Genomic DNA, 22,538 nt, shown 5'->3' on the forward strand with positions numbered 1-22,538 from the left:
CGCATAGTCAGGGGGCACTTCATGCCCGAATGAAAACTGACTGGTACAGTGAGGGGCGAAAACATGTTCCTATCCCGGCCAAAGGTGCATGTCACGCAATAAAATATTTGTCATAAGTACTATAACGGCGGTATGTATTTTACGATGACTAAAGGTGCCCTGCCGCAAACTGTAGATAGTCACGAGTCCCGATCTCTGCCGTCCATCACATGCCGCTACTGCGCACCCTCGGCCTTTCCGGCATTGTAGTCGGCAACCGACACAAGCTTGCCAACAATGTCGTACTTCCCGAAGAACGTCTCCTCCCAGCCCTGCAAGGCGTCCATCTCGCTGGGTCCAAGACCTTCGAGCGTGTCCAGCGGGCCGTCCAGGTCCTCCGTCAGCATGTCCGTGTCGAAGCTGTGGCAAGCCAGGCCACGGCTGGCGTCGCGACCTGCGAAGTTGGAGTACGGGCCGCCGGGGCCATAGAAGTTGCGCCCGTTGCTGACGTCGAAGACGCGGCCGCGGACGGCGAAGAAGATGGGGTTGCCGTTTTCGCCGTTGAACGGCAGCAGCGTTCGCGGGGTGTAGGTGCGGAATACCTTTGGCGGAGGGCCGCGGGGGATCGTGGCTGCCGTGTTGGAGCGCGAGAAGGTCGAGACTGCCGTGTAGACGAGGACGCCTAGGAGGATGAGGTTGAGGGGTGTGAATGGCGTCGTCTTGCTGTGTCCCGGGTATCAGTGGCCTGGTCGGTGCGGATCTGCGCCCAGCACAAAATCAATGTGCAGTCGAGGGAGCTTGAAGAGCAGGAGAAGAATGCGTCATGGCGAGCTGTGCGCAAGGGAGAGGCAGTGTAGGTGAGCGTCATACCTGGCAGCTTCTTTGGCAGCCTCTTGGACTACACGATGTCCGACATAATCCATCTTGGTGGATATGTTTCCGAGGGCAAAGCACGCGGATATTCAGGGTATGCTAGGACGAGCTCACGTCTCTATATGATTCAGGTAGCCAGGTACCTCAATGAAGATTACTGGTACTTATGTTGCCTTGGATGATGCAGACGGAGAGAACTCCAATACAGTCACTGGTCTTTCTGAAAAGTAGCGATACCGGCTCTTGGTTGGTTCAACGGATAGGATGATGTTACCATCGTGGTTTCCCCGATTGGCCCCCGCCGTCAGCTTATGAGTAGGGTGGCCCGTGCCGACACCGCCGACCTAAGCCCGCCACATGTGCAGACTCCAATCTGCTGCGGATTAACCAGCCAGCGCTCTCTTCGCCATACATGCACTACTGGCAGTAGAGATATATTAAATTGGTTAATAGCACATTCATCATTTTACAATTTTTTATTTTCCCTTTGTCCAAAACTTTTGTCGACAGAGAGTTTAATCACTAGTAACTATATTATCAACACTTCAACCCTTAGCAGCACCAGCCTTGATAAGTAGGATATCGCCATCTTCCACAACATATTCCTTGCCTTTGGTCATCATCTTCCCCTTCGCCTTTACCTCAGCTTCGTCACCCAGCTCCTTCAGCGTATCAAAGTTGTAAACGATGGCCTGAATAAAGGTCTTCTCAAAATCTGTGTGAATGACACCGGCGGCCTGTGGCGCTTTGGTGCCAGTGCGGATGGTCCATTGGCGAACCTCATCTGCGCCGGATGTGAAGAAACTACCCAGCTGAAGAGTCTTGCGCATCTGCGTGATAATTTTAGGGAGCGCCGACTCGGCCCCAACGTTCTTTTGTTCCTCCCTGGACTCGTCCTCGGTCTCATAGCGCGTCAATCGCTCTTCATAAGACACGGAGATAGGAATAATTGGGTCGCCAGTGGCATGTTCCTTAACCCACTCAACAATCTTTGGGAGGTGCTTGTTCTTCTTTCGGACATAGTCCTTTTCAGAGAGATTCACGAGATAAACCACGGGTTTAGCCGTCAACAGGAACAGAGGGTTGATAACCTCCACCTAATACCACAAGAGTTAGTACAGTGGTTTCTACCACAGCAAGATGTTTCGCAATTCAAGGTGCAGAAAAGAATAGTCAGGTTCCTATCAGAGTAATTTTCATCTCACAATGCACTCTAGCGTTATTTGGCGAGGCATTCGACGAGCTGGGATTAGATCAGGCCAAGTGGCCTTTTGTCATCATAAGAAACAGGGATTGAATGTATGAAGAAAAACAATGAAGCAACAGCAAAAACAAAAAAAAAGTTATGCAATAATTCTTACCTCTTTAGGACCCCAGGCGCCTTTGCGGACATCCTTACCATCCTGCAGCCAAGCCAAGATCTTCTCAATGATATCTTGCTCCAGCTTAGCCTTCTTGAGCTCAAGGCTTTGACCGCCCATACGGGTCTTCTTCTTCTGATTCTCCAGGGCCTTCTCAACGAATTCAATATCTTTGAGTCTCAGCTCTTCGCTGATAATATCCAAGTCTCGGGTGGGGTTAACATCACCCTCGATGTGGATAATTTCAGCATCGTCGAAGCATCGAACAACCTGGAAAATGGCATCTACGGCGCGAATATGCGACAAGAAGGCATTTCCGAGGCCGGCTCCGGTGGATGAACCGCGCGTGAGTCCAGCGATATCATACACCGTCAAATTCGCGGGAACCTGCGATTTGGGCTTATAGTTTCTCGCATAGCCAGTCAAATCTAGCATCGGGCACAATGACACGAGCTTCTTCAGGATCAATGGTGGCATAGGGGAAGTTCTTTCAAGCTGTCAGCACCCCGGATCAAGGGCGAAGAACGAGGGGGGGCCTCATACAGCTGGGTTGCCTAAATTGCATTTTGTGATGGCCTGGAATAATGTGGATTTGCCAACGTTTGCAAGGCCAACCTATGGAGAGACGGTTAGTAGTCAAACGACTGACGAATGGCAGTTCTTAAGCTGTGCCAACGGCAGGCAATCTCACAATTCCGCTCTTCAAGTTATTTCCGGGTCGGCCAAGGGGGATTTTTTCCTCCTGGACAACCTTCTTGGGAGGCATCTTGCTTCTAGACTTGGCGTAGGACCGACAGGGTATAATGATAGACACGCGCCGGGCGATTGGAGCTTGTCCAAGAGCTGCAGGCCTGGCTGCGCGCGGGAGAAGAGTTGGTATAAGAGAAGAGAAGGGAAAGGGAAAGGTGATGAGGAACGTCGTGGTGAACGACGTGGCTGCAGAGAGCCTCTGCCGTCAATTCAAGACGGAGGGGGGAAGGAAAGTAATAGACGCCTGCTCAAGAAGGAGACAGACGATGCCCGTAATGGGGAGTTGAAAGGCGAGGAGTTGGAAGAGGAGGAAGATGGGTTGGAAAATTGCGACGAAGGAATTTTGAAGAGCTCCCCCACCACACCCTCTTCGAGTGTGTGGGAGCAGTTATCTGGGCTGGGGGGCAGGAGACGGAGCCAGTGTTTTTCCTTCGGCAGGTGGGTACTCCGTACTATCCCCTAAAAGCAGCGAAGACTACAACCCACCTACGGACCCGCGGTCCTCTGTGACGTTAAGTAACATTAACAAGAGTTGAGATTGTAGCGTTAATAATGTAGTATTTTGTAACCTAGATTTTTATGGAACCTTTATTATCATATAAAATATTAAGGAATTAAGGTACCTTAAAACATTAAGCTTTTTATTGGTTGCTAATCCCCGCAGCTACATGATTGTAGTCTTCGCTACTTTTAGGGGGGGATACGGAGTACATTTCTCCAAGATGCTGTTGGACCCGCCGCGCAAGCTGGTGCTCTAATGTTGGCGAGCTGACACCGAGCATGGTGTCGCCGAACCCGGCTGCGAATCGCACATGGCGCCGCACTGTGCTCTTTGTTACATGTTGGCCGCCACCAAGCCGCTTAAGTGGTGAGCATTTCCGCCAATTCCACTCACAAGAGCGACTTCCCTCTTGCATTCTGACTCGTGCTTTTTCTCTCTTAAGAGCTGGTTTCTATTACCCATGTTTTAGTAGATTTAATGCTGCCGGAGAGGTGACTTAGCACGGAAGTTTCGACTGTCACCCGGAGTAGAATAACTCCTCGCGGGGCTGTTGTCTTTGGCAAGGCACACTGACCTTTTAAAGCCCGACGACTGCATACTCTGTAACATGTCGACGTCTCGACATAGCACAGGCCAATCTGGGAGCAGACACAGATCGACGTTGTCATTACAAAAGACCGAGGTCACAATCCACGTTTACGACCTGCTGCCGGTTCGTACTAACCCCGACGATGAATCATCTCACCCACTTTGTTATGTTGTTTATATATTGCAGCTACTAACATTATTATTTTTGATCCACAGCCAGGCAGACTTTCATCGGTTCTTTGGACTATTGGTGCTTCGTTGCTCCATTCCGGCGTTGTCATCAGTGGCAAAGAATACGCGTATGGTGGCCATGATAAGCGCGGTGTAACTGGTGTTTACTGGACCAAACCCAAGACCGAACCCCCTGGAGGCACGTTTCGATGCGAAATACTGCAGGGATTTACCCTTGCCACTCAGGATGAGATTGATACTGTATTGCACGCTGCGTCGGAGGAGTTTCTGGGCACGTCGTACAACCTATTGACAAAGAACTGCAACCACTTCACGTCGTACCTCTGTCAAAAATTGACAGGCAACGTTGGCCCCTCCTGGCTCAACAGGGCCGCGAGTATCGGTGTTGCTCTGCCTTGCGTAGTACCTCGAGAATGGATCGAACCCCCCGAATACGAAACAGCGGACGGCGAGCTATTAGATGACGATGAGGAGGTTGCGGATGAGTCTTCGCGTATGCTTTCTCGGTCCCGGCCACATTTCTTATCTGAAGGGGATAATGCCAGTGAAGAGTGGGATAGTGAGGAAGAGAGGCGCAGAGGTGGAAGCGGGAAAGGGAAACGAGTTGTACGGGACTCCTCCGGGCGAAGCCTTCCACCAGCAGAGCGGGCCCCGCGATAGCTACAATTCGTCGCATGATTTCTGGTGTAAGTTCATTTGGCACGGCGTTTGGGGCAAAGTAAGATACCACATGTGCTGGCTTTGTATTCTACAGTGTGAGGCAAAAATATTTGACCTGACAACGTGCCTGTGTGTCACGCCCTTCACTATGACGTGTTGTGATATATCGCGTCTACTCTTAAGGCACCGGAATACGTTAGCGTATCATTTGCTATGGTTCAAGATATCTTTCCACTGAAAAAGATTGATAAGTTAGTTTGCGGGGAAGCTAGGTAGGATGCATCTCAAGATCCTAATATAGTTATATAATCAGAGCTTGTATAATGATATAGTACAGTGGTGACATTCCTAACATTCTCCCTCCTCCTTCCCGGTTTCTCCCCTCGAGTCAGCCAATCCACCCGCGATACTCTTACAATCGTCTTGGTTTCTCGCTTCTGGTACCACCAAATTTGATGCGAGTAGAATCCGCAACTCGGACAATCTTTTCCCGCAAAACTTTGCCTTCCGGGCTCATCAAGACCTTCACAGCTGCCTCTCGGCCCTGGCCAAACCCTCGCAGCACCAGCTCCAACCTTTGAATTTTCATCGGCCACCCAGTGTGAATAAGGCGTTCCAAGACGTATTTTGTGAGGGAGTATGCCGAGTCGAAGGTTCCACGTCGAGATTTTCGATAGCCAATATTTCCACATGACATGGAGATGATAGGCTCGCGATTCGGTTTTGTACAGGTGATGTGTGTATTGTGCTTGTGGGAGTAGACGTGGAAATGATAGGGTTCTTGAGCATCATCTCTGCGTTGAGCAGGCTCGAACTTCTGGCCAGAGAGGGCACTAGTGTCAATATTTGACTTGTTGTTTAGTACATCAAAAACCATGCTTTGTGAAAGGTCACTCATGGTGTTTGGTGTCGCCCGGTTCCGTGATTGAGATGAGTTATTGAAAACACTGTCTAGAAGATTTTCGGTTTTGGGTCGTGCCTGTACCCGTTTAGGCCTGTCCGCATTTGAATCGTTCCATCGTGCCGCCGATTGAGACAAATTTCGTGACAGTTGGGAAGGACATTTCAGGGTGGTAGCGTATATCCGTCGAAATAATGGCAGAACAGACAGGTGATTTGTCAATTTCCGGCTCATTTTGCTGGCATTGCATTCGGATGCAAATACAATGACTTCTCAGATGCGGCCTCCTTCAACATTCGCAAGGTTTTTACCCTCTATTGAAATTTGAAGGATCCATCAAGGGCCGCTGCATTGGACCCCCCTCTTCCCGCCCAAAAAAGTGGCTAGCCGTGGTTTTGCCGATGCTCCGACCACTGCTGTACCCTCCGCCTGCAGCCGAGATCGCGATAACCAAAATTTCGTTCTCGCCTCGCTTAGAAGGTGTCGACCCCCCAATTGCTCTTCTGCAACCCTTCTTGTCCGCCAACACTCTGTGGGCTTGTTCCCATTCACTTTCCACAGAATGAACTCCGTCGCTCGAAGCGCTATTAATTCTGAAAATGCCCTATGCCTGGCATATATTCATGTTGCCAAATCCTTTGGCAGGTCTCCTGCTTATAGGAGGCTAGCTTCTCATCTTTCTCAGAGTTCCCGACTCACCGCATCGAGTGCGAATCAGAAGATAAACGCCACGAGTGTTTTCCTTGCTCCTCTTCGATCTCAGTTTCATCCACCCAGTATTCGGGTTGTCCCAATCGCCATTTCGCAGTGCCGACAGTTCCATGTGACCAGAAGGAGTTTGCAAGATGAGAAGCCTGGTAAAGACTCGGCCAAATCTGCTTCAGCCGGCGCCGAGGGACCCGGATCGGAAACCAGGCCTGATGAAGAACAATCAAAAAATCCTGACGAAGGCGACAATGGCGAACAGTCACAGAACAAGGAAGATGGACAAAAAAAGAAGGAAGATATGCCTCCACCGCCGCCCCACGGCGACAAGACTCCTTGGCAGGTATTCATGGAAACTATGAACACTGAGTTTCAAGCATCAAAAGAATGGAATGAATCAACAAAGCAGATCGGCGCCGCTGCCCATCAATTTACTGAGAGCGAATCAGTTCGCCGGGCTCGTGAGGCTTATGAAAAGTCGACTGGTGCCATTTCATCCACCACCGCCAGGGCTGTTAAATCTACCGCTGGGGCGATTGGAAAGGGTGCTTCTTGGACCTGGGATACCTCGGTAATGAAGGGTGTCCGAAAGGCAGCCAATGTTACGGGCGATGCCGTGGACAAAGCCACCAAGCCCATTCGCGATACCGAAGCTTACCGAAATGTAAAGAATGTTATTGATGATGGAAGCTCCTCCAGATATGGTGGATGGGTGGAGAAGGAGGAGCGCAGGAAGAGGCGAGCAATGATGGAACAGCAAAATGGTGCCTCTTCTCAAGTAATGGAGGAAGATCCAAAGTAAGAAGCTTACACATTCACTCTTGACCCTAGGCTTGCTAAATACTGATGTATTAATTAAAACTAGTGCCGGAACTAATATCACGCTCCACAAAGACGCCGCTTGGAAGGAGGCTTGGAGAGATTTCCGAGACACCAACAAGTTCGTCCAGGGAATTTTTACCATGAAGGGCCGATATGAGGAATCTGAAAATCCTCTGATATCAACCGCTCGAAGCATAACTGACCGAATTGGAGGTTTCTTTGCCGAGAACGAGACTGCCTTGGTGATCAAGAAGTTCCGATCCATGGATCCCGCCTTCCAGGTCGAGCCCTTCCTGCAAGAACTTCGAGAATATATTCTCCCAGAAGTTCTTGATGCATATGTCAAGGGTGATACGGAAACATTGAAGCTCTGGCTGTCAGCGGCACAATTTTCAGTCTATGAGGCATTGACTAAGCAGTATCTACAGGCCGGCATGAAGTCTGACGGCCGCATCCTCGATATTCGAAATGTGGATATTCTCCGAGCCAGAATGCTCGATCCTGGTGAGGTGCCTGTGTTTATCATCACTTGCCGCACCCAAGAGGTCCATGTGTATCGCAACGCAAAAACCAATGAGCTTGCCGCGGGCATGGAAGACAAGGTGCAGCTGGTTACATACGCTATTGGCATTACTCGGGTTCCGGAAGACGTAAACAACCCTGAAACCCGAGGTTGGCGTTTGATTGAAATGCAAAAGAGCGGAAGGGAGTGGCATTAAAATGAAGTCGGTACGAGTTGCAGCGGCTCCAGTCACAGTTTTGTTTCCGACTCTTGGCATTGGGGATGGAGTTTGCAAATTCATGTCACATCTTGTATATTATTTTTGTTGCCTACGCGCAACATAGCAGGTTTTTGTAATACCCTGGAGAGAGCATGGGGGGACAGATGGCCTGAAAAGAGAGTATCCGGTGAAAATGGCGTCGGGCAGAGCAGTGGCTATGGCGAGAGCAAATGTCATGGAAAGATGATGCGATGGCAAAGAAAACACCGCTCTGTTAGTCTTGCCTGCGAGCAAGACGTGTATACATGTATGACTAGGTATAGAAGGTATTTGGCATAGATAGGGATGTTCCCGTATATCCAAGAACAAAAGTATAACATAAGCATGTCATCTAATTAGCAGGTCGTGTGTTAGGCAAGTAGCCGGCACAGCAATGAAAGGTATCGCATACACGGTTTCTTTCGCATGGCGCGCATCCAAAAGAGCTCTTTCGGGTTCAATCTCTGACTAGCAAGGCATGCTCGCCAACACAGACAGATATGGCAGAGGGGGTTCAGGTCTGTGGCGTCTGCTCTCTCAGTAACCACCTCACCTCCATCAAGGCCTTGCCCAGCAAGTTGAGACCCCAATAGGCCCTACGACGTTCTGCATCGGCTGCAAGGCAGCCGATCCCCCAGGTCTTATCGTACGGGCTGGCCTCTACAATCTCGCGGGTGCCAGTTGCGAGGAGCATCTCGCGCAAGCTGCCATCAATCGGGGGTGCGTCGTCGCCCGTGCCCTTTCGAAACCCTTTCTCTGTAACTGCTCCTGTGAATTTCAGGAGGTTTCCCTGCCGAACGATGGCCGTCCTGTGCTTTTTCCATGTCTCGTCTGAGAAGTTCTGAACTTGGCGGCCTAGGGCTTTGGCGTCTCGTGGATGGCCTGCAGACAGAACTTGATCTGCCACGGCCTGGTCGTTAAATAAAAGAGCCTTGTGATACATCATGTAACTTGAGAAGTAATTAGCACATCTTTGCATGGGATGGAGAGTCCGGGCCGGGGAGACGGACTGTTCGGCAGTGTCGTATACTATTTCGGGGTTCTTGTCGTCCGTGAATGGACAGTAGTACCACTGTGAAAGCCATCCCGTCTCCGTATCAGCATCTCGCCAGAAGTAGACGGGATTGTCCGTGGTGCTGCTTGACTCAGTCATGTCCAACTCGGGAGGGAGGGAGGATGTTTATTGGGCACAATGGTTTTACGACATGCGGGCGTCGTTAGTGTTGGCTGTGATATATCGGTTGCTTTGGTGGGCTATAACATATGAAATGAGCGTCTCCTTGGCTTTGGATGTCTTGTTTTGTCCAAGTGTATTGAGCACACGTATGCATGACCTTGACCGTGTGAGTGCTCAATGTCGGCAGTTGTCACTGCCTGGTGTGACTCTTCTAGCTCTTTTCTCTCCTTGGACTCAAGTGCTCCTTCCCCCTTACGAAGTAGTGCGGTGGAAATGCGATTTCGTGAACGCCGCCAACCACGCCGGCTGAGTCAGTGATATTGGGCACTTCGTACCTGTGTTCTCATTGGAATTGTCACCTCTGGTGATATCTTTGACTATTTTGCATATGCTTTTGATGTGAAATGACTATAGAGCTGCCGAGTCCAAACGTGAAGGTAGGGAATATCCGTCAACTGTTAGGTGCCAATGGGTACCTGAGGAACTCGGTAGGTAGAGAGGGGATTTGGCTTGTACATTCTGGTCTCTTTAAATAGAATGATGGAGAAAAGCATGGGAGTCTTTGTAGTCATTGCAAGGCTCTCTTTAGTTAGTAGCGAGGGGCCACGCAAATTTATTTCAGTCGTATACCAAGAATGCTTCCAGACCAGACCAGTTGACTGCTGGACGCCTACCCTGCATCTCGTCTTGGCCAGCAATGTATGCATGGGTAACTCCGTACTCTGGTACGTTTGGCTGAGTGCGCGGGGTCCGCTGACTTTTGCCGGCTCGCCTCGTTCATCATGGATGCCACTTGCCTTTGTGTAAAGTTGGGCATTCATCCTAGACATATTCCCTCATCCAGGGCGCCATCACCACTGCGGGAGCTATCGACCTCCCGCCCTTTCAGCCAGTGACATTAGCCCTCCTAATTCTTTGCCATGATGGCCACATCCGCCCCCAAGGTCCGCGTTGGGGTGGCAGTCTTTGTGCTGGCCTCGAAGAACGAAGACCGGGAGAACCCGCGCTTTCTCGTCGGTCGACGCAAGGGCTCTCACGGTGCTGGCACAATGGCCCTTCCAGGCGGCCATCTAGAGTTTGGCGAGGGGACCGAGGAATGCGCCACCCGCGAGCTGCTTGAGGAGACTGGGCTTAAAGTTGCTAACATCCGGTTTTTGACCGCCACTAATGACTACATGCCCGATGACAATAAGCACTACATTACTTTATTTCACGTCTGCGTCCGGGAGAAGGACGGCGATGAGCCCCAGCTACTGGAGCCGGATAAATGCGAGTCGTGGGAGTGGATTGCCTGGAAGGATTTGCTGGGCTGGATTCAAAACACGAGCGGCGAAGACGACGGTTTAAAGCACACAGTCTTTCTTCCACTCATAAACCTTGTGAAGCAGAGACCAGGCGTCCGCCCAACTGATGTCTAGCCGATAAAGAGCGTTGGGGGCCATCACGAGCCTCTGCGCAACTATTGATATATCGCGAGCGAAAAAGGTGCTTGAACCGCCAAGGTGCATTCGCAGTGCTATAAATACTGGGATAGAATGTGCTCGGCGATACTGGGACAAATGACATGTGTCTAACTGGGTGGAAATACACCATAGCGTACTACGTGATAGACAGATATATTCCTTAGCCAACTACGTCTTGTTTTATGTAGCACTCTCTGATGAAAGCTTATTACAAACTAGCCAAATCAGAGAGGAGGATGGAGTACTGCGCTCGGGAACTGATCATTTGTTTGATGGTAGCTTTCATACGCCCATCACCTTCACCCTTCACCACGCAACATGGCGCTATATTATTCAATATAGTAGTATCGTGCATCATCACCGCGATGACAGCTTCCCTTCGCCCCCACAACGCACAGGTCCCGGTGCTCGCACATGAGGCTCATGGCTGATTTCAAGCACGTCGGCTTCTGGACACTTGGAATGAATTCCAGGCTGTTTGCGGCTGTGCGAGTGATGTCATATGGGCCCAGAGGCCTTCAAACCCATGGGTACGGCCTACAGAGGATTTGTTTCGAAACAAAAGTCGGCGGCAAAGGCAGGCTGAGTTGGGACGACGATAGGCGAGAAGGAGCGAAAGACCCGCGACGACTGTGAAAACGGAGGAAACCAGCCAGTCGATGAGAGATGGCGGGGGGGAACCTGGAGCATGATTCCCGTGGAAAGACCCTGGCCAAGCCGACTGGGGGCTGGTGTTGTAGTTATGAGGGATCAAGGGTTGGCGTCGTGGCGCGGACAGCAGGTGTGCCGCATTTCATCCCGAGCGCGTTGCCAAACGACAGGCGCGTGGCAAGTGACCAATGACAGAACAAGGATGGTGTCGCGCTTCCTGGCGCCTCACGTCACGGCATCCCCCATGGCATCTGATGTTGCAGCCGTTCACAGGCGGCATGATCCATAATCCGCCACAACGCAAGGCCGACATGAGCAGAAGCACAATGAAAGGCCTCGACTCTTTTGGCCTCTGGACCAAAAGGCAAACGGGGCGGTGCGGGCAGGGCGAGCCGGAGGCTCCCCAGCCGCCCGTCAAGCAGTCCGGTCGTGAGACCAAAGTCTACCTAGTTACCTGTTTTCGCCGTCCGGGCCCTACTTTGAGCCAGTCCGGTTGCTCGTGTAGTTAAGCGCCGGCGTGCAGCCGCCAAGATCCACGAAGATACTCCGTACTCCGTACAGGCCAGCATCTTGCCGTCTTGTGGCTGGGAATAAGGCAGCTGACAGCGCACAAGATGTTGCCGGGGGAATTGCCGTCTTACCTTTTTTTCCTTCATCGTCTTCTTTTTTTATTCTGCCTCTTCCTCCTTTTTTAGGAGCGTTCGGCCCTGATGGTTCCCCTTTGCATTATTACCTAGCCGCCAGTATGGATCTCGCTCAGCCTCCTGCAACCTAATGCAACGCTGCTGTCACTGTCAATGCCACTCTCCGTATCACCGTCATTGCAGCTGCTTTTTCGGTTGCCGCGGCGTCGAGAAGAGACAGTATACTGACCAGAGCCCAAGACGCGATGGACGCGTCAGGAAATCGTGGGCAACGCGATGGTGTTGTCAAATGGTCCAACGTGGATCGAGCCAACACGCATGCCACGCGCAAAGACGAACAGAAAGAGCCACGTCTCGAGCATCGTGCACCAAGCACCAGAACAGTTTAGACTCTGCATCTAAAAATGAGTCACGGCTGAAAGCTGGCCAACCACGAGGTCGGCGCCTGCAGCAATCCGCACAACCCCAGAACCGTGGAGCCCTGTCGACCACCCCCCGGTTCAGATGTTGCCATAAGCTCGTGTATCATGACCTGGTTCACCTTTACTATGCTTCGGTTCCTCGGAATCCTGGATCTATGCCATCGTCGATATACATGGACACGATCAACCTGCAGTTGATCTGTTAAACACGTCTACAATTTGTTCACGTATCCGTCGCGTAAACCTCAATGCGCGTGTGAGAATCACTCGTGTCTCTTGCCCGTGCTGGAGACTCACGAGTTGATGCCCACTTACACGTCCCTTCACCGCTCCCAGTAGGCAAAAGCCAAGAGTTACTTGGCTGGTTTTGCTCCTTTTTTTTTCGTGTCCGTGTTCTGACAACCGAGACTATCCCATCTGGTCTCTTTCGCGTTTCACATCCGTCAACTTCTGTCGCCAAGGCGGCTGTTTCGTGGCGAGTCCACCAAAGGTCCCTTGTGAGCGATGTCTAAATCCTTGCTGCAGCTTCCTATTCGCGTTCCATTTGAACTAAACCAGTTACCATGCCAATGTAGTGCTCTGCATTTGTCTATCCTATCCCTCCTTTTACTATTCCAAGTGTAGCGCGCCTAATCTTTACCCTCTCACACAGCATCATGTATACCTGGATACACACGCCCCCCGGCCGACTATGTTGTGACCGCATATGTCTACTCTTCCATCAGGCTCATGGCGAGAATAAGAAGTCGGCCTCATCCCTCGAACTTCCCATCTCGTTTCTTGTTTCCCAATCGTTTCATGACTGCCATTCTCTCCTGTCCTTGCAACGAGGCCTCCTAACCCACAGGTGGCCGCATATACTGGCCTTGCATCGCCTAATTGTTGTCTGCCTTGTTCTCATTGCCCAGTCATTAAGTTATACTACACTGCATCTTGCTTCCCATGCTTAGACAAGCGCTGGTCGCAACAAAGAGTTCAATAATATCTTGCTTCTCTGGGTGAATTTCGACCCCTAAGTTCACGACGCGCACTCACTCAACTCGGCCTCGCTGTTTGTAGGCTTGGTTTAATCACTTCACCTTTGTCTTTCGCTATACACACTTTCTCTATCTTTCTACCTCACGCACCGCCTGCCGCTTGCATTGATATACCTCCTGGAGCTGGACTCGGGTTCATCTAATCAGCATTTCATTCGTAATATTCATTGCTCCGACTCCGAAGTTACAATGTCTGCGTAAGCTTGCTCCCTGCTTCACACACATCCGTTACGTTGCGCATCCGACTAATTCTTCAATCTCATAGCCTGGAAGCGGATGTCGCCTTCAACTTTACCTTTCCTTCTCCCACTACGCCGCCTTCGCAAGACTCATTTACAATGGATCCAGTGTATTCATTTGATCCTTCACTCCTGGAGCTACCATGTGTCCGTCATCATGCTCGATCTTCTTCCAAGGCGTCTTCCATATACTCGGCTGTGTCCGCGGTAGAGTCTGCTCCGGACTCGGCTTGCACCGGGCTGACGACACCCCCCCGTGCCAGTCCTCCCGTTCATCAACATGGCCCTGTCTTGCTGCCCAAGATTCGTCCTCAGGACCAGCATATCGATGGGTGTCAGCCTGCCCATCGTGCCCCCCATCATACTCCTGTATCAATGAGCAAGCTTCATCGTGCTCGCAACACTGCTCCTGGTTCCACCAGAGCGTCGTCCGTCAAATCCGTGCGATCTAGCCATGCGCGAAGTTACATGACCCCAGAGGCGCTCACCAACATGGCTTACGCTCACCTGTCGTCTTTCCCCTCCGGGAGCTCTCTTCATGAACAGCAGTGTTTGTCAAGCCCGGCTCCCCTTCTATCCTCTCCGGCCGACTTTCATAACCTCAACGGCTGCCAGAATAGCAACAGGGACAGCAACGCAAGCATGGCAACCGCCGAGCCAGATGTCATGTCTACCGTCCCACGTCAAGCGTCAACAACATGTTATGGCCTTGATGCTAGCACACTTGGCAAGTACGGTTATCCAACCTATCGTCAAATACCATTCATGGCCACGACTACACCTGCATTGCATACCCCGCCTCCAGAGTTTTCATTTCCATCGTATGATCCACGTTCTCAGTCACCCTTGAGTCTTGATGGGACGCCGGAGCCGGTTGCTACTCCTCCTACATCCTCCACAACACTTATAAATTACCTAATGGAGTCCAATCCTGCTGCTTCCCTTGTTCGCACAATCTCGTTCCCGATGCGAGACCCAAGCATCAGACACTTTTGGTGGGACGTTCGCAACATTCGCCCATGGAGCTCCTTTAATGCGCAGACTATATTTGCTCTCCCGGGCGCCTCGGGGCTTCTGACAACGCCTGTGCCTGCCTCTCTCCTTCCGCAGGCCAGTATGTCTTCCCGAAACCCTGAGACTGAGGTCTCCCTCCACAGCATTTACACGTCATACTACCTGCCTAAGCTCAACTCTGCCCTCGCCATCTCTTCCAGCCGTCGTCTGCAATTCTCGGTACCAACCAAGTCGTCCAGCAGCGTCAAGGACTTGCTCTTCGTTGCGAATGCGGCTGGAGAATCATCTAGTGCTGCCGCTATCTTCGGTGGAAAGCCTCTGGCCAGAGTGGTCGGTCTGGTTCGGAGCTTCGATCGCTTCAACACCGGCATGCGAGTTGAAGGAAATGTAAAGCGGGTAGAGTACCTCCGTGGCCTGTCGGCTTTACACCACGCTATGCGCGAGCACAGCTGCAGGTACGGCTTCATTCTTACCGAGATTGAGCTTGTTCTTGTTCGCTGCGGAACAGAGTCCACTCCCTTCTTCGGCGATCTGGAGGTCACCTCTGTGCAGCTCTCTGTGGCGGCACCTGATGCCAATGGTGTAGACGACGCGGAGGTTTCGACCCCGTTGACTGCTTGCCTTGCCCTCTGGGGCATGTGCCGACTTGCTAGCGATGATACGCCGGCAGGACATGCTCATTGGAGGGCAGAGATTGGCGCTCCTGCCGAGGGAACACGGCGCAAGGCTAAGCCTCGCGACAGCTGGATGCCACAGCCTCAGCTGGCAGAGAAGCGAGAGGCAAAGCGCAGTCGGGGATGGATATGGCCCGAAGACGCAATTGGAAGAAAGGAGTTGGGAAAGCGAGGAGTCAAATATGCGGGGATATAAAGCCGCTGGCGAGCAGACTCGAAACGATAACAGTACGGCTGGGCCGTTGCCGCCAGCAAGGTTTCATTAAGAGGCATTGTAATATGAGATTAGGGCAGTCATGATTCGATGATTCGACGAATTTTTTCAACGTCCAGATCCGGACTGGTAATACACTGACGAGCCGTGTGTGTCTAACGTGTACATAGAACCCAATAAAGCAAATATATACCGCAACGCTGCCGGCTATGCAATGAAAGATGGCTCCATTGACTCCAACCCCCTTCAATTCGACCTGTGGTGTCGGTACCACTAGGTTAGGTCGGAAAGAAAAAAGGTCTCCCGCCGCCCTTGTGTTGGTTGCTACTGTCCTCCATTAGGGGCGTTCCCTGTAACCAAAAGGGAAAGGACATTCGTCTATGTAGTGGAATACAGTCAGGTGAAATGCATGCTCATGACTTGACATTTGACCGTTGCGTCCTGACCTTTCGCAGAGCTCGAGCCATTCCATCTAGCCGCATTCTCTCTTGAACGACCATGGCTCGTGCGAAGTCCCGGATTGCTCTGCGTCCCATTTTCTCGTGCATGTCCTGCCATCCGGCTAGCTCTCCTGCCACCGTCTGTTGTGTATATCGCAGCTCTCTGGAGAGGTATTCGGCCTCTTCGCGGTATTTTTTAGCCCGTCTCTCTCTTCCGTCTTGAATTCTTTGCCTGGTCTCATCCAGTAGCCCCAATACCCATCGTGAGGAACGGCCCGCAGAGCTGTCATTTCTATCAGCATCTCGTTTGGCAGCTGTTATCTGACTAATTAACGTTGTAGGTCGTGCAAGTGATGACAAAAGTGCTTGGACTGTCGATTGGATAGCCATCAAAGTGGTATGTAGCGTGGCTTGTGGACTTGCTTGGGTCGGAGCCATGGCTCTTACGTACGCCTCCAGAGCGCTGATGTGGGATTGTGGCAAGAATTTTATTGTAGATACTGCCCTGTGTAGGAGCACCATGGAATCGTAGAGGTCTTGCCAATCATCAAGTTAGTATACGTGCTTTTTTGCAGTTGGCCTCTGCTGTCTCACGTCCGCTAAACTCACCACTTATAGCCAGTCCGACACCGTTGGCACGTCTTGTCACACTTTTCGTCGAATAGCTGACACTTCGGACCATCTCCCTGGCATGATTCACAAATTGCTCCACTTCTCTCATATCGCGGATAGGTTCGTACTCTTCCTTGATTCTCTCGATCCTGGCCTCTACCTTGAGCTTCGTGCGCTGTTCCATTGCTTCAAGTTGTAGTTCAGGGACGAGGAAGAACTCCCAAAGCATCTCGTGGGTTGCTAAAGTGGGATGGCTCAGCATAATTCTCAGGAACCAATCTGTCTTCGCTTGAACGTCTCGCAGAACCGCTCGGGATGGTTTCACGGGTATTTGAAATGGTGACCTCGTATCAGACATGGACGGAATCCATGAAGCAGGCTGCTCTTCTGCCAAAAGATGGGCCAACTGCTCGAACTCCGCTAGAGAGCGCCTAGTCGTTGTTACTGTGTAACTATCATGGTCCGTTGGCGCTGCCGACTTCAGGACTAGCCTCACACTCCCATCTTCCACGAAAAAAGCACGAACGACACCAGTGATTCTCCCATCACGTCCCGCAGGCATGCTAAACAGAGCAAGGTCATCAATTTTGTTCCGCACATCGTCGTCCTTTGCAAGCTCTACAGCAGTGAGACCACGCATCTCTCTTGCTGCAATATCTACTCTAGGATCAGCGAATAGACACCTGACCATGTCGTATCTTCCATATTTACTGGCGACCATGAGTGCTGTGAATCTTTTCTCGTTGGTCGCGTTCACGTCGATGTCGCAGTAATGCAATATTCTCATCGCAAGCCTTGTATCATTTATAATGTGGAGCAAGGTATTGCCCTTGGCATCCACATGGTCGTCAAGGTGTAACGCCTGTCCATCATTTTGGGTTTCCCTTGCCACCCTCAGTCCAGCTTCCACCATATCGTAGTAGTTCTCGTTATCATAGGACCGGCACAGGGCGAACAATGGTGTCTGGCCATTCTTGTCACGTTGTCTCCAAGGAATTAGCTTTCCAATCTTTGCAATCAAAAAAGGAGCATGGAAAAGGTAATGCCCAACGCTGCGTCCCCAGATGTCTTGCTCGGATAAGTACTGCACACGTTGGTCTTCAGTACACATATCAATCCGCTCCAGGAGCATATTAATGAGATCCTTATGACCAAGTTGTATGGCAGCACTTAGTAAAGTCGTTCCCTCATTGTTCATATCTTGAAGTATCACTTCAAGAGAATAGTATCCGGAAAGGGAGAGTAGGTACCTTAGAGATGCTGGATTTTCACTCTGGATAGCAATCATTAGAACAGACTCGCCAAAGGAATTGCTCGTTTGGGCCAGGCGCTCGACAGATACATCTCCTTCGATGACACTGCCCAGAGTCCCAATGCTACCTGTGCGTGAGTGGAAGGAGATTTCAGACCCGCTTGATAAGCTGCGAGTGTCCATGGCAACTCGCTTAACTCGTTTGACCAGTGAAAAGTCACCCTCCTCACAGTTGCCATTAGACTGGAATGGAAATACATGACCTAGGCCGGAGCCACGAGAGAATCTGTCCGACACGGTCAACGCCAGAGATGGGCGTCTTGAGGGCCTATCTTGTAGACTCCAGGTAAATGACGAACGCCGGCTTGGTCTTGCCTGTTCATCAGGGTCTCCATCGAGCTCCAAATCGTCATCTCCGTCTACAACGGCTGACATATTTGGTTCCATGATTGCTTTCAGCTCGGTTAAGTCTGTCCTCTTCGCGGCATCCCACAAGGCTTTGTTCCGCCTGCTTGCTCTTCGGAGACCCGCCGAATCCAAAGCGAGGTATGCGAGTACGGCCTCAAACGTACTTAGCGCATATCCCATTTCTCCACTGTCGACATCGTCAATAAAGATGAAATTTCGAATATACACTAGCCTGGCCTGCAAATTTCGGACCTGGGAGCGAATTACGACGTAGAGCAGGAGCGAGACTAATGTGTCGGCATTGACCGTCATGATTGTCTTTTCATACACGGGATCTTCCTTGCCGTTGGCCATTTGGGTCCTAGATGTATCAGTCAACTGCGAAGCGGCCTTCGTAGTGGACAATAGAGCATCCATCATTTCTGCAGGGCTCATAGCATTCGCTATCTTCTTGAATTCTTCGATGGCGGGTTCGAGTTGTATAAGCAAATCATGTTTGGCCCTGGATCCTCCATCAATAGTAATTCCCAGCTGTGATATATCAATATACTCCATTTGCTTGATTTTTGCTTCGAGCTCGAGATCCTCAGGTCGTTTGATTGCACTGAGTTTGGGGAATATGAGGTGATTGATATTTTCAGTGACATAACGTTCGATGAGCTTTTCTACCAAGGGGCCCGTTAAGTCCGTTGTGGCCCCAAGAAGAGACAGCTGTTGTTTGTCGACGCTCTGAAACAAGTCAATAGCCGCAGTGACAGCGGTCTCTAATGAAGCCCTCATTACATCCTCGTCGTCTCCGGCGTAAAAGTCCTCTGTTACTGGAAGTGAATCACGGTTGATGGCCTTGCCATTCCGGGTAGAGAAACTGTTCGAGCGTGCTCTTCGCATTGCTGCAGTTATTGGGCCATCGGGCAGAGCGTCCGGTATTCTAAGAGCAGATGGTGGCGGCGGCAAAGGTTTCTCAAAGACAGTTGTAAATTCCAAAAATAGCTTCTCAAGGCCGGGTTGCATTTGTCGTGCAATCATCGGGAAGTTGTTTAACAGCTCATGAAAGCTCCTAATGTCTTTTTTCTTTGGAACAGTACTCTCTGCGGTGTTCGAGCCGTTTACTTTTTTGGTGTCCAAAGTCATCTTCTTGTTTACACCATTGCCTAGAACGGCTGGTAGAATCTTGATTTCCTCCCATGCACCCACCAGGGGTTTCGAAATGAAGTATAGCAGCCATTGCCGAGGCTCGAAGACGTCTGGGTACCAAATCGCGTCGTTTAGTATCTGTGCCTGAGCAAACGTTTTGAAGCCTGTGAAGCAAGGCCAGGTTAGCGTTTTCTGGAGCCAATCAAACAAGTGCAGCAAAGGTGTGCGATGACGATGGCGTCGCACCTTTGTTACTATATACCACAGAATCTTTAATGACGACGCTTCTTCCATTCAGGGTTGAAAACTGCTTTGCTTTGCCCCTCACATCGCGCAAATTGTGGACGCCATCTTTACCGCCCGAGGAGGAGACGCCAGGTGATGGAATCCGTAGGACGTGACTGCCTAGAAACTCCTCCGATGCGATGACCTCGCTAGCGGCGGCGCCGCTGTCGATTTCGCGCGAGGTCAGAAGCTCATCTGTCAGTGGGACGAGAAGGATATGATGATGGACAGGCGTGCACTGGGCAGCAACGGGACTTTTGAAGAAGGCGGCAAGGAAAGGGTTTAGCGGTTGCATTCATTCGATTTACCGTGCGAGTGCGGTAAATGTCGTCTGCTCCGGGTCGTGGGCGTGAAGGTAATCGAGTTGGCACGGATTCTGCAACAGGAAGATGGCGTAGTGAAAAGAAGATGCGGCTGCCGTGCCAAGGCAAGAAATGCTTGCACGTGCGAAACCAGCAGCACAAGTGCTGAGATACTCCAGGCCTACTCAAGTAACTAGGCAGGTACCTCCAATGAATTTAAAGCAGGCAGCGGACAGGCGAAGAACTGGGCACAAAGGTGACCAGATTAATGAAAGAGAGAGAAAGGAAGTTAGTTAAAAGTCACAGACATGGATGTCTGTCGTTGACGGGTGCTAGCCCCTTGTAGAACTACTCTGTCAGTTGTTCGACGGCTCGGTCCTCGAACAAGCTCCATGAGCCCAGCCATGTGGACTCTTACCATCGTCATCACGGGTCCACTGTCATTTACTACTGATATAGACTGGATCCATATTTGCCTGTCGCTGAGTACTCCGTATACTCTAATATTATTTGGTACGTGGTATACTATAGAGCACGATAGGTAGGTTCCTCTACGTACCTAGGTAGATATTTTTTGTAGTCGTGCCACAATCGTCTCGTCTGGGTGCATGTGGGCGGCGGGGGCTTCAAATGTTGAGTTCCGGCTCAACTGGATCTGCGGGGCCATTTGGCATGATGCAAATTACTAGGTACCTAGTAGTTGTGATGACCACCATGACACTCCGTACTTGCAGGAGAATTTCTGGAAGCTGATCCAGTATGGCAATTTCCAAGCGTATCCGAATCATATATGGAGCACCGACAACAATAGCCATGTCAAATTCCGTAAAATGGGTTTGCTACAAGTACATATACCTAGGAGCTTTGTATGCCGTCCTATGTTTGTATACCTATTGGTGAGTCAGTATATCGTGTCGAGAGAAGTACGTCGCAAAGGAAAGCAGTGTCACCGAAGGTCGTAATTTCGAAGCGAGGCCAACAGTTCAACGTTTCACCCAGCATAGTCTTCTATTCTTGAGATGGTCGTCACAATATATAACTGTGTGACTAGCCCATTGCTTGTGAACTTGAAAGGTTAGGTTTGGCACTACCTACCGATATTAGAAACGATCTAGGGCTCCTTTGGTCCGAGCCACAATAGCTCCTTACTCAATCGGTCACCCGGTGTGTCGGAATCGGGACCAAATATTTGAGGGCTATTGGAAGGTTTGCTGGAATTAAGAGAACCCTTATTTACTAGAGCTGCTTTCCATTTATCTGCAGAACTTTTTTTGTTTCTTTCTTGAAGTCTCTGGCCATGGTCCTGGTGATTGAAGGGAGCTTGCATGTAACGGAACTAGGCATCCGCTAACTGGAAAAACGCATCTGATAGGGCCCTGTCGACTTGGGTGACAATTTTACAGATAAAAGAAGCCCTTGACCCTAGGGGCCATATTAGTCTAAAAAGAAACTAGGCATCGAGAAATGTGAGTTTGTTTAGGCACATCTGGCTAACACGACTGCTGTTGGGGGACTGAAATGGGAAATTGTAGAGCCTTAACAATATGTCAACTGTATCGGCTTGGGGCTGCTAACACATTCAATGATCTTCCGCAGTCTTCTGTTCCATGTTGTTTGAGCGCTACGCGTCATATCCTGGGATGCATTCTGAACCGAAATTGTTTGCTTATCATTGCTGCAGAACCCGAGGAGCTTTTGGCTCAAAATAGCTAAGGAATGGGGTCCTTTATGAGCTAGACGATATGTTTGTTGGTCTCTAAAATTACATAAGACCGTTTGTGATTGCTCTTCTCTCATTCCTTTTGGATATAGCCGCAGCCATACTGAAAGCTGCTTTCCTGAGATAGCCCGAGTCCAAAACCCTCGAAGGCAAAAGTTGCTATTAAATTCCAGCCTGTATAAGTGAACCTGATCTAGCCTGCTAGCTGTGATAACCCAATTAGTAATTCCTAGTCGTAGCAATCGGTTAGAATTGCTGCGAAGGAAATCATAATATTAGGAGAGGAGATTATGTAGTTTTCGGTAACCGAACTCATCGAACTGGTAGTTATGTGCTTCTCGGCGTACAACGTTTCTTCTCAGACAGGTTTTGAAGCCTGTATTTGTGGTGTTCGTACTTCTTTAGTGTTGTGTGCTTGGCTCTTTAAGCCACTCACTAAACTTCTATATATACTTCTCGAGGCTCAGGTATGGTCTAGGGGTTATACTCTAGCCCTCGACATACATGTACCAAGTTTGGGGGATACAAGAAAATAACATTGACACAGGCACGAAGAATGGGTCATTAAACAGAGGATCCAAAATCTTTTGGCCGAGAAGGTATCCAGTTAGACCAGATCCGTGCTGTGGTCAGAAGAGATATCTGCCACGTCAGTCTAGATCTTCGCCATGATGTCCCAACAAGGGAAGTAAACAAGTCGAGATCATATCCCTACAGGAAGACGGCAAAATACACATAGAATCCTTGACGCCGCTA

At 50.4% G+C, this 22,538-nt stretch overlaps 9 protein-coding genes across 9 annotated transcripts; 4 read left to right on the top strand and 5 right to left on the bottom strand.

The window, feature by feature from the left end:
• Positions 1-215: 215 nt before the first annotated feature.
• DAP1 (Dihydrodipicolinate synthase) lies at positions 216-902 on the bottom strand (the record flags this gene model as incomplete). The annotated part of the gene is made up of 2 exons (XM_007816459.2): positions 216-702; positions 850-902. The coding sequence occupies 2 exons, from the start codon at positions 900-902 to the stop codon at positions 216-218; spliced, it is 540 nt and encodes a 179-aa protein (XP_007814650.2).
• Positions 903-1,311: 409 nt separating this feature from the next.
• Positions 1,312-3,336, bottom strand: OLA1_1 (Obg-like ATPase). The gene is made up of 2 exons (XM_066120612.1): positions 2,214-3,336; positions 1,312-1,949 (listed from the first exon to the last, which is right to left on the bottom strand). Exons 1-2 carry the CDS (start codon positions 2,688-2,690, stop codon positions 1,398-1,400), a joined length of 1,029 nt encoding a protein of 342 aa, XP_065974447.1. The 5' UTR covers positions 2,691-3,336; the 3' UTR covers positions 1,312-1,397.
• A 736-nt stretch (positions 3,337-4,072) lies between these two features.
• J3458_014534 (uncharacterized protein) lies at positions 4,073-4,905 on the top strand (the record flags this gene model as incomplete). Its single annotated transcript, XM_007816461.2, has 2 exons — positions 4,073-4,177; positions 4,270-4,905. The coding sequence occupies 2 exons, from the start codon at positions 4,073-4,075 to the stop codon at positions 4,903-4,905; spliced, it is 741 nt and encodes a 246-aa protein (XP_007814652.2).
• A 412-nt stretch (positions 4,906-5,317) lies between these two features.
• Positions 5,318-5,803, bottom strand: J3458_014535 (mitochondrial 37S ribosomal protein uS11m; the record flags this gene model as incomplete). Its single annotated transcript, XM_007816462.1, has 1 exon — positions 5,318-5,803. One exon carries the CDS (start codon positions 5,801-5,803, stop codon positions 5,318-5,320), a length of 486 nt encoding a protein of 161 aa, XP_007814653.1.
• Positions 5,804-6,274: 471 nt separating this feature from the next.
• TIM44_1 (protein translocase subunit) lies at positions 6,275-9,597 on the top strand. The gene is made up of 2 exons (XM_007816463.2): positions 6,275-7,309; positions 7,377-9,597. Exons 1-2 carry the CDS (start codon positions 6,369-6,371, stop codon positions 8,050-8,052), a joined length of 1,617 nt encoding a protein of 538 aa, XP_007814654.2. The 5' UTR covers positions 6,275-6,368; the 3' UTR covers positions 8,053-9,597.
• J3458_014537 (uncharacterized protein) lies at positions 8,609-9,247 on the bottom strand (the record flags this gene model as incomplete). The annotated part of the gene is made up of 2 exons (XM_066120613.1): positions 8,609-9,044; positions 9,105-9,247. 2 exons carry the CDS (start codon positions 9,245-9,247, stop codon positions 8,609-8,611), a joined length of 579 nt encoding a protein of 192 aa, XP_065974448.1.
• A 594-nt stretch (positions 9,598-10,191) lies between the features above and the next one.
• J3458_014538 (uncharacterized protein) lies at positions 10,192-10,689 on the top strand (the record flags this gene model as incomplete). The annotated part of the gene is made up of 1 exon (XM_007816465.2): positions 10,192-10,689. The coding sequence occupies one exon, from the start codon at positions 10,192-10,194 to the stop codon at positions 10,687-10,689; it is 498 nt and encodes a 165-aa protein (XP_007814656.2).
• Positions 10,690-13,025: 2,336 nt separating this feature from the next.
• On the bottom strand, positions 13,026-20,348 carry J3458_014540 (uncharacterized protein). Its single transcript, XM_066120614.1, has 3 exons — positions 19,722-20,348; positions 16,679-19,639; positions 13,026-16,605 (listed from the first exon to the last, which is right to left on the bottom strand). The coding sequence occupies exons 1-3, from the start codon at positions 20,053-20,055 to the stop codon at positions 16,043-16,045; spliced, it is 3,858 nt and encodes a 1,285-aa protein (XP_065974449.1). The 5' UTR covers positions 20,056-20,348; the 3' UTR covers positions 13,026-16,042.
• J3458_014539 (uncharacterized protein) lies at positions 13,678-15,611 on the top strand (the record flags this gene model as incomplete). Its single annotated transcript, XM_007816466.2, has 2 exons — positions 13,678-13,685; positions 13,754-15,611. The coding sequence occupies 2 exons, from the start codon at positions 13,678-13,680 to the stop codon at positions 15,609-15,611; spliced, it is 1,866 nt and encodes a 621-aa protein (XP_007814657.2).
• Positions 20,349-22,538: the final 2,190 nt, after the last annotated feature.

The sequence above is a fragment of the Metarhizium acridum genome, assembly GCF_019434415.1.
Source record: "Metarhizium acridum strain ARSEF 324 chromosome Unknown scaffold_320, whole genome shotgun sequence".
NCBI lineage: Eukaryota > Fungi > Ascomycota > Sordariomycetes > Hypocreales > Clavicipitaceae > Metarhizium > Metarhizium acridum.

Excerpts from the sequence above, each read along its gene's own strand:
- TIM44_1 (XM_007816463.2), top strand. The coding sequence starts at position 6,369 with ATGAACTCCGTCGCTCGAAGCGCTATTAATTCTGAAAATGCCCTATGC. Across the intron at positions 7,310-7,376 it reads GTAATGGAGGAAGATCCAAA|TGCCGGAACTAATATCACGC; the intron begins GTAAGAAGCTTA and ends AATTAAAACTAG.
- OLA1_1 (XM_066120612.1), bottom strand. The coding sequence starts at position 2,690 with ATGCCACCATTGATCCTGAAGAAGCTCGTGTCATTGTGCCCGATGCTA. Across the intron at positions 1,950-2,213 it reads GCGCCTGGGGTCCTAAAGAG|GTGGAGGTTATCAACCCTCT; the intron begins GTAAGAATTATT and ends TTGTGGTATTAG.
- J3458_014540 (XM_066120614.1), bottom strand. The coding sequence starts at position 20,055 with ATGCAACCGCTAAACCCTTTCCTTGCCGCCTTCTTCAAAAGTCCCGTT. Across the intron at positions 19,640-19,721 it reads TGTGGTATATAGTAACAAAG|GCTTCAAAACGTTTGCTCAG; the intron begins GTGCGACGCCAT and ends CTTGCTTCACAG. Across the intron at positions 16,606-16,678 it reads TGTCGGACTGGCTATAAGTG|ACCTCTACGATTCCATGGTG; the intron begins GTGAGTTTAGCG and ends ATGATTGGCAAG.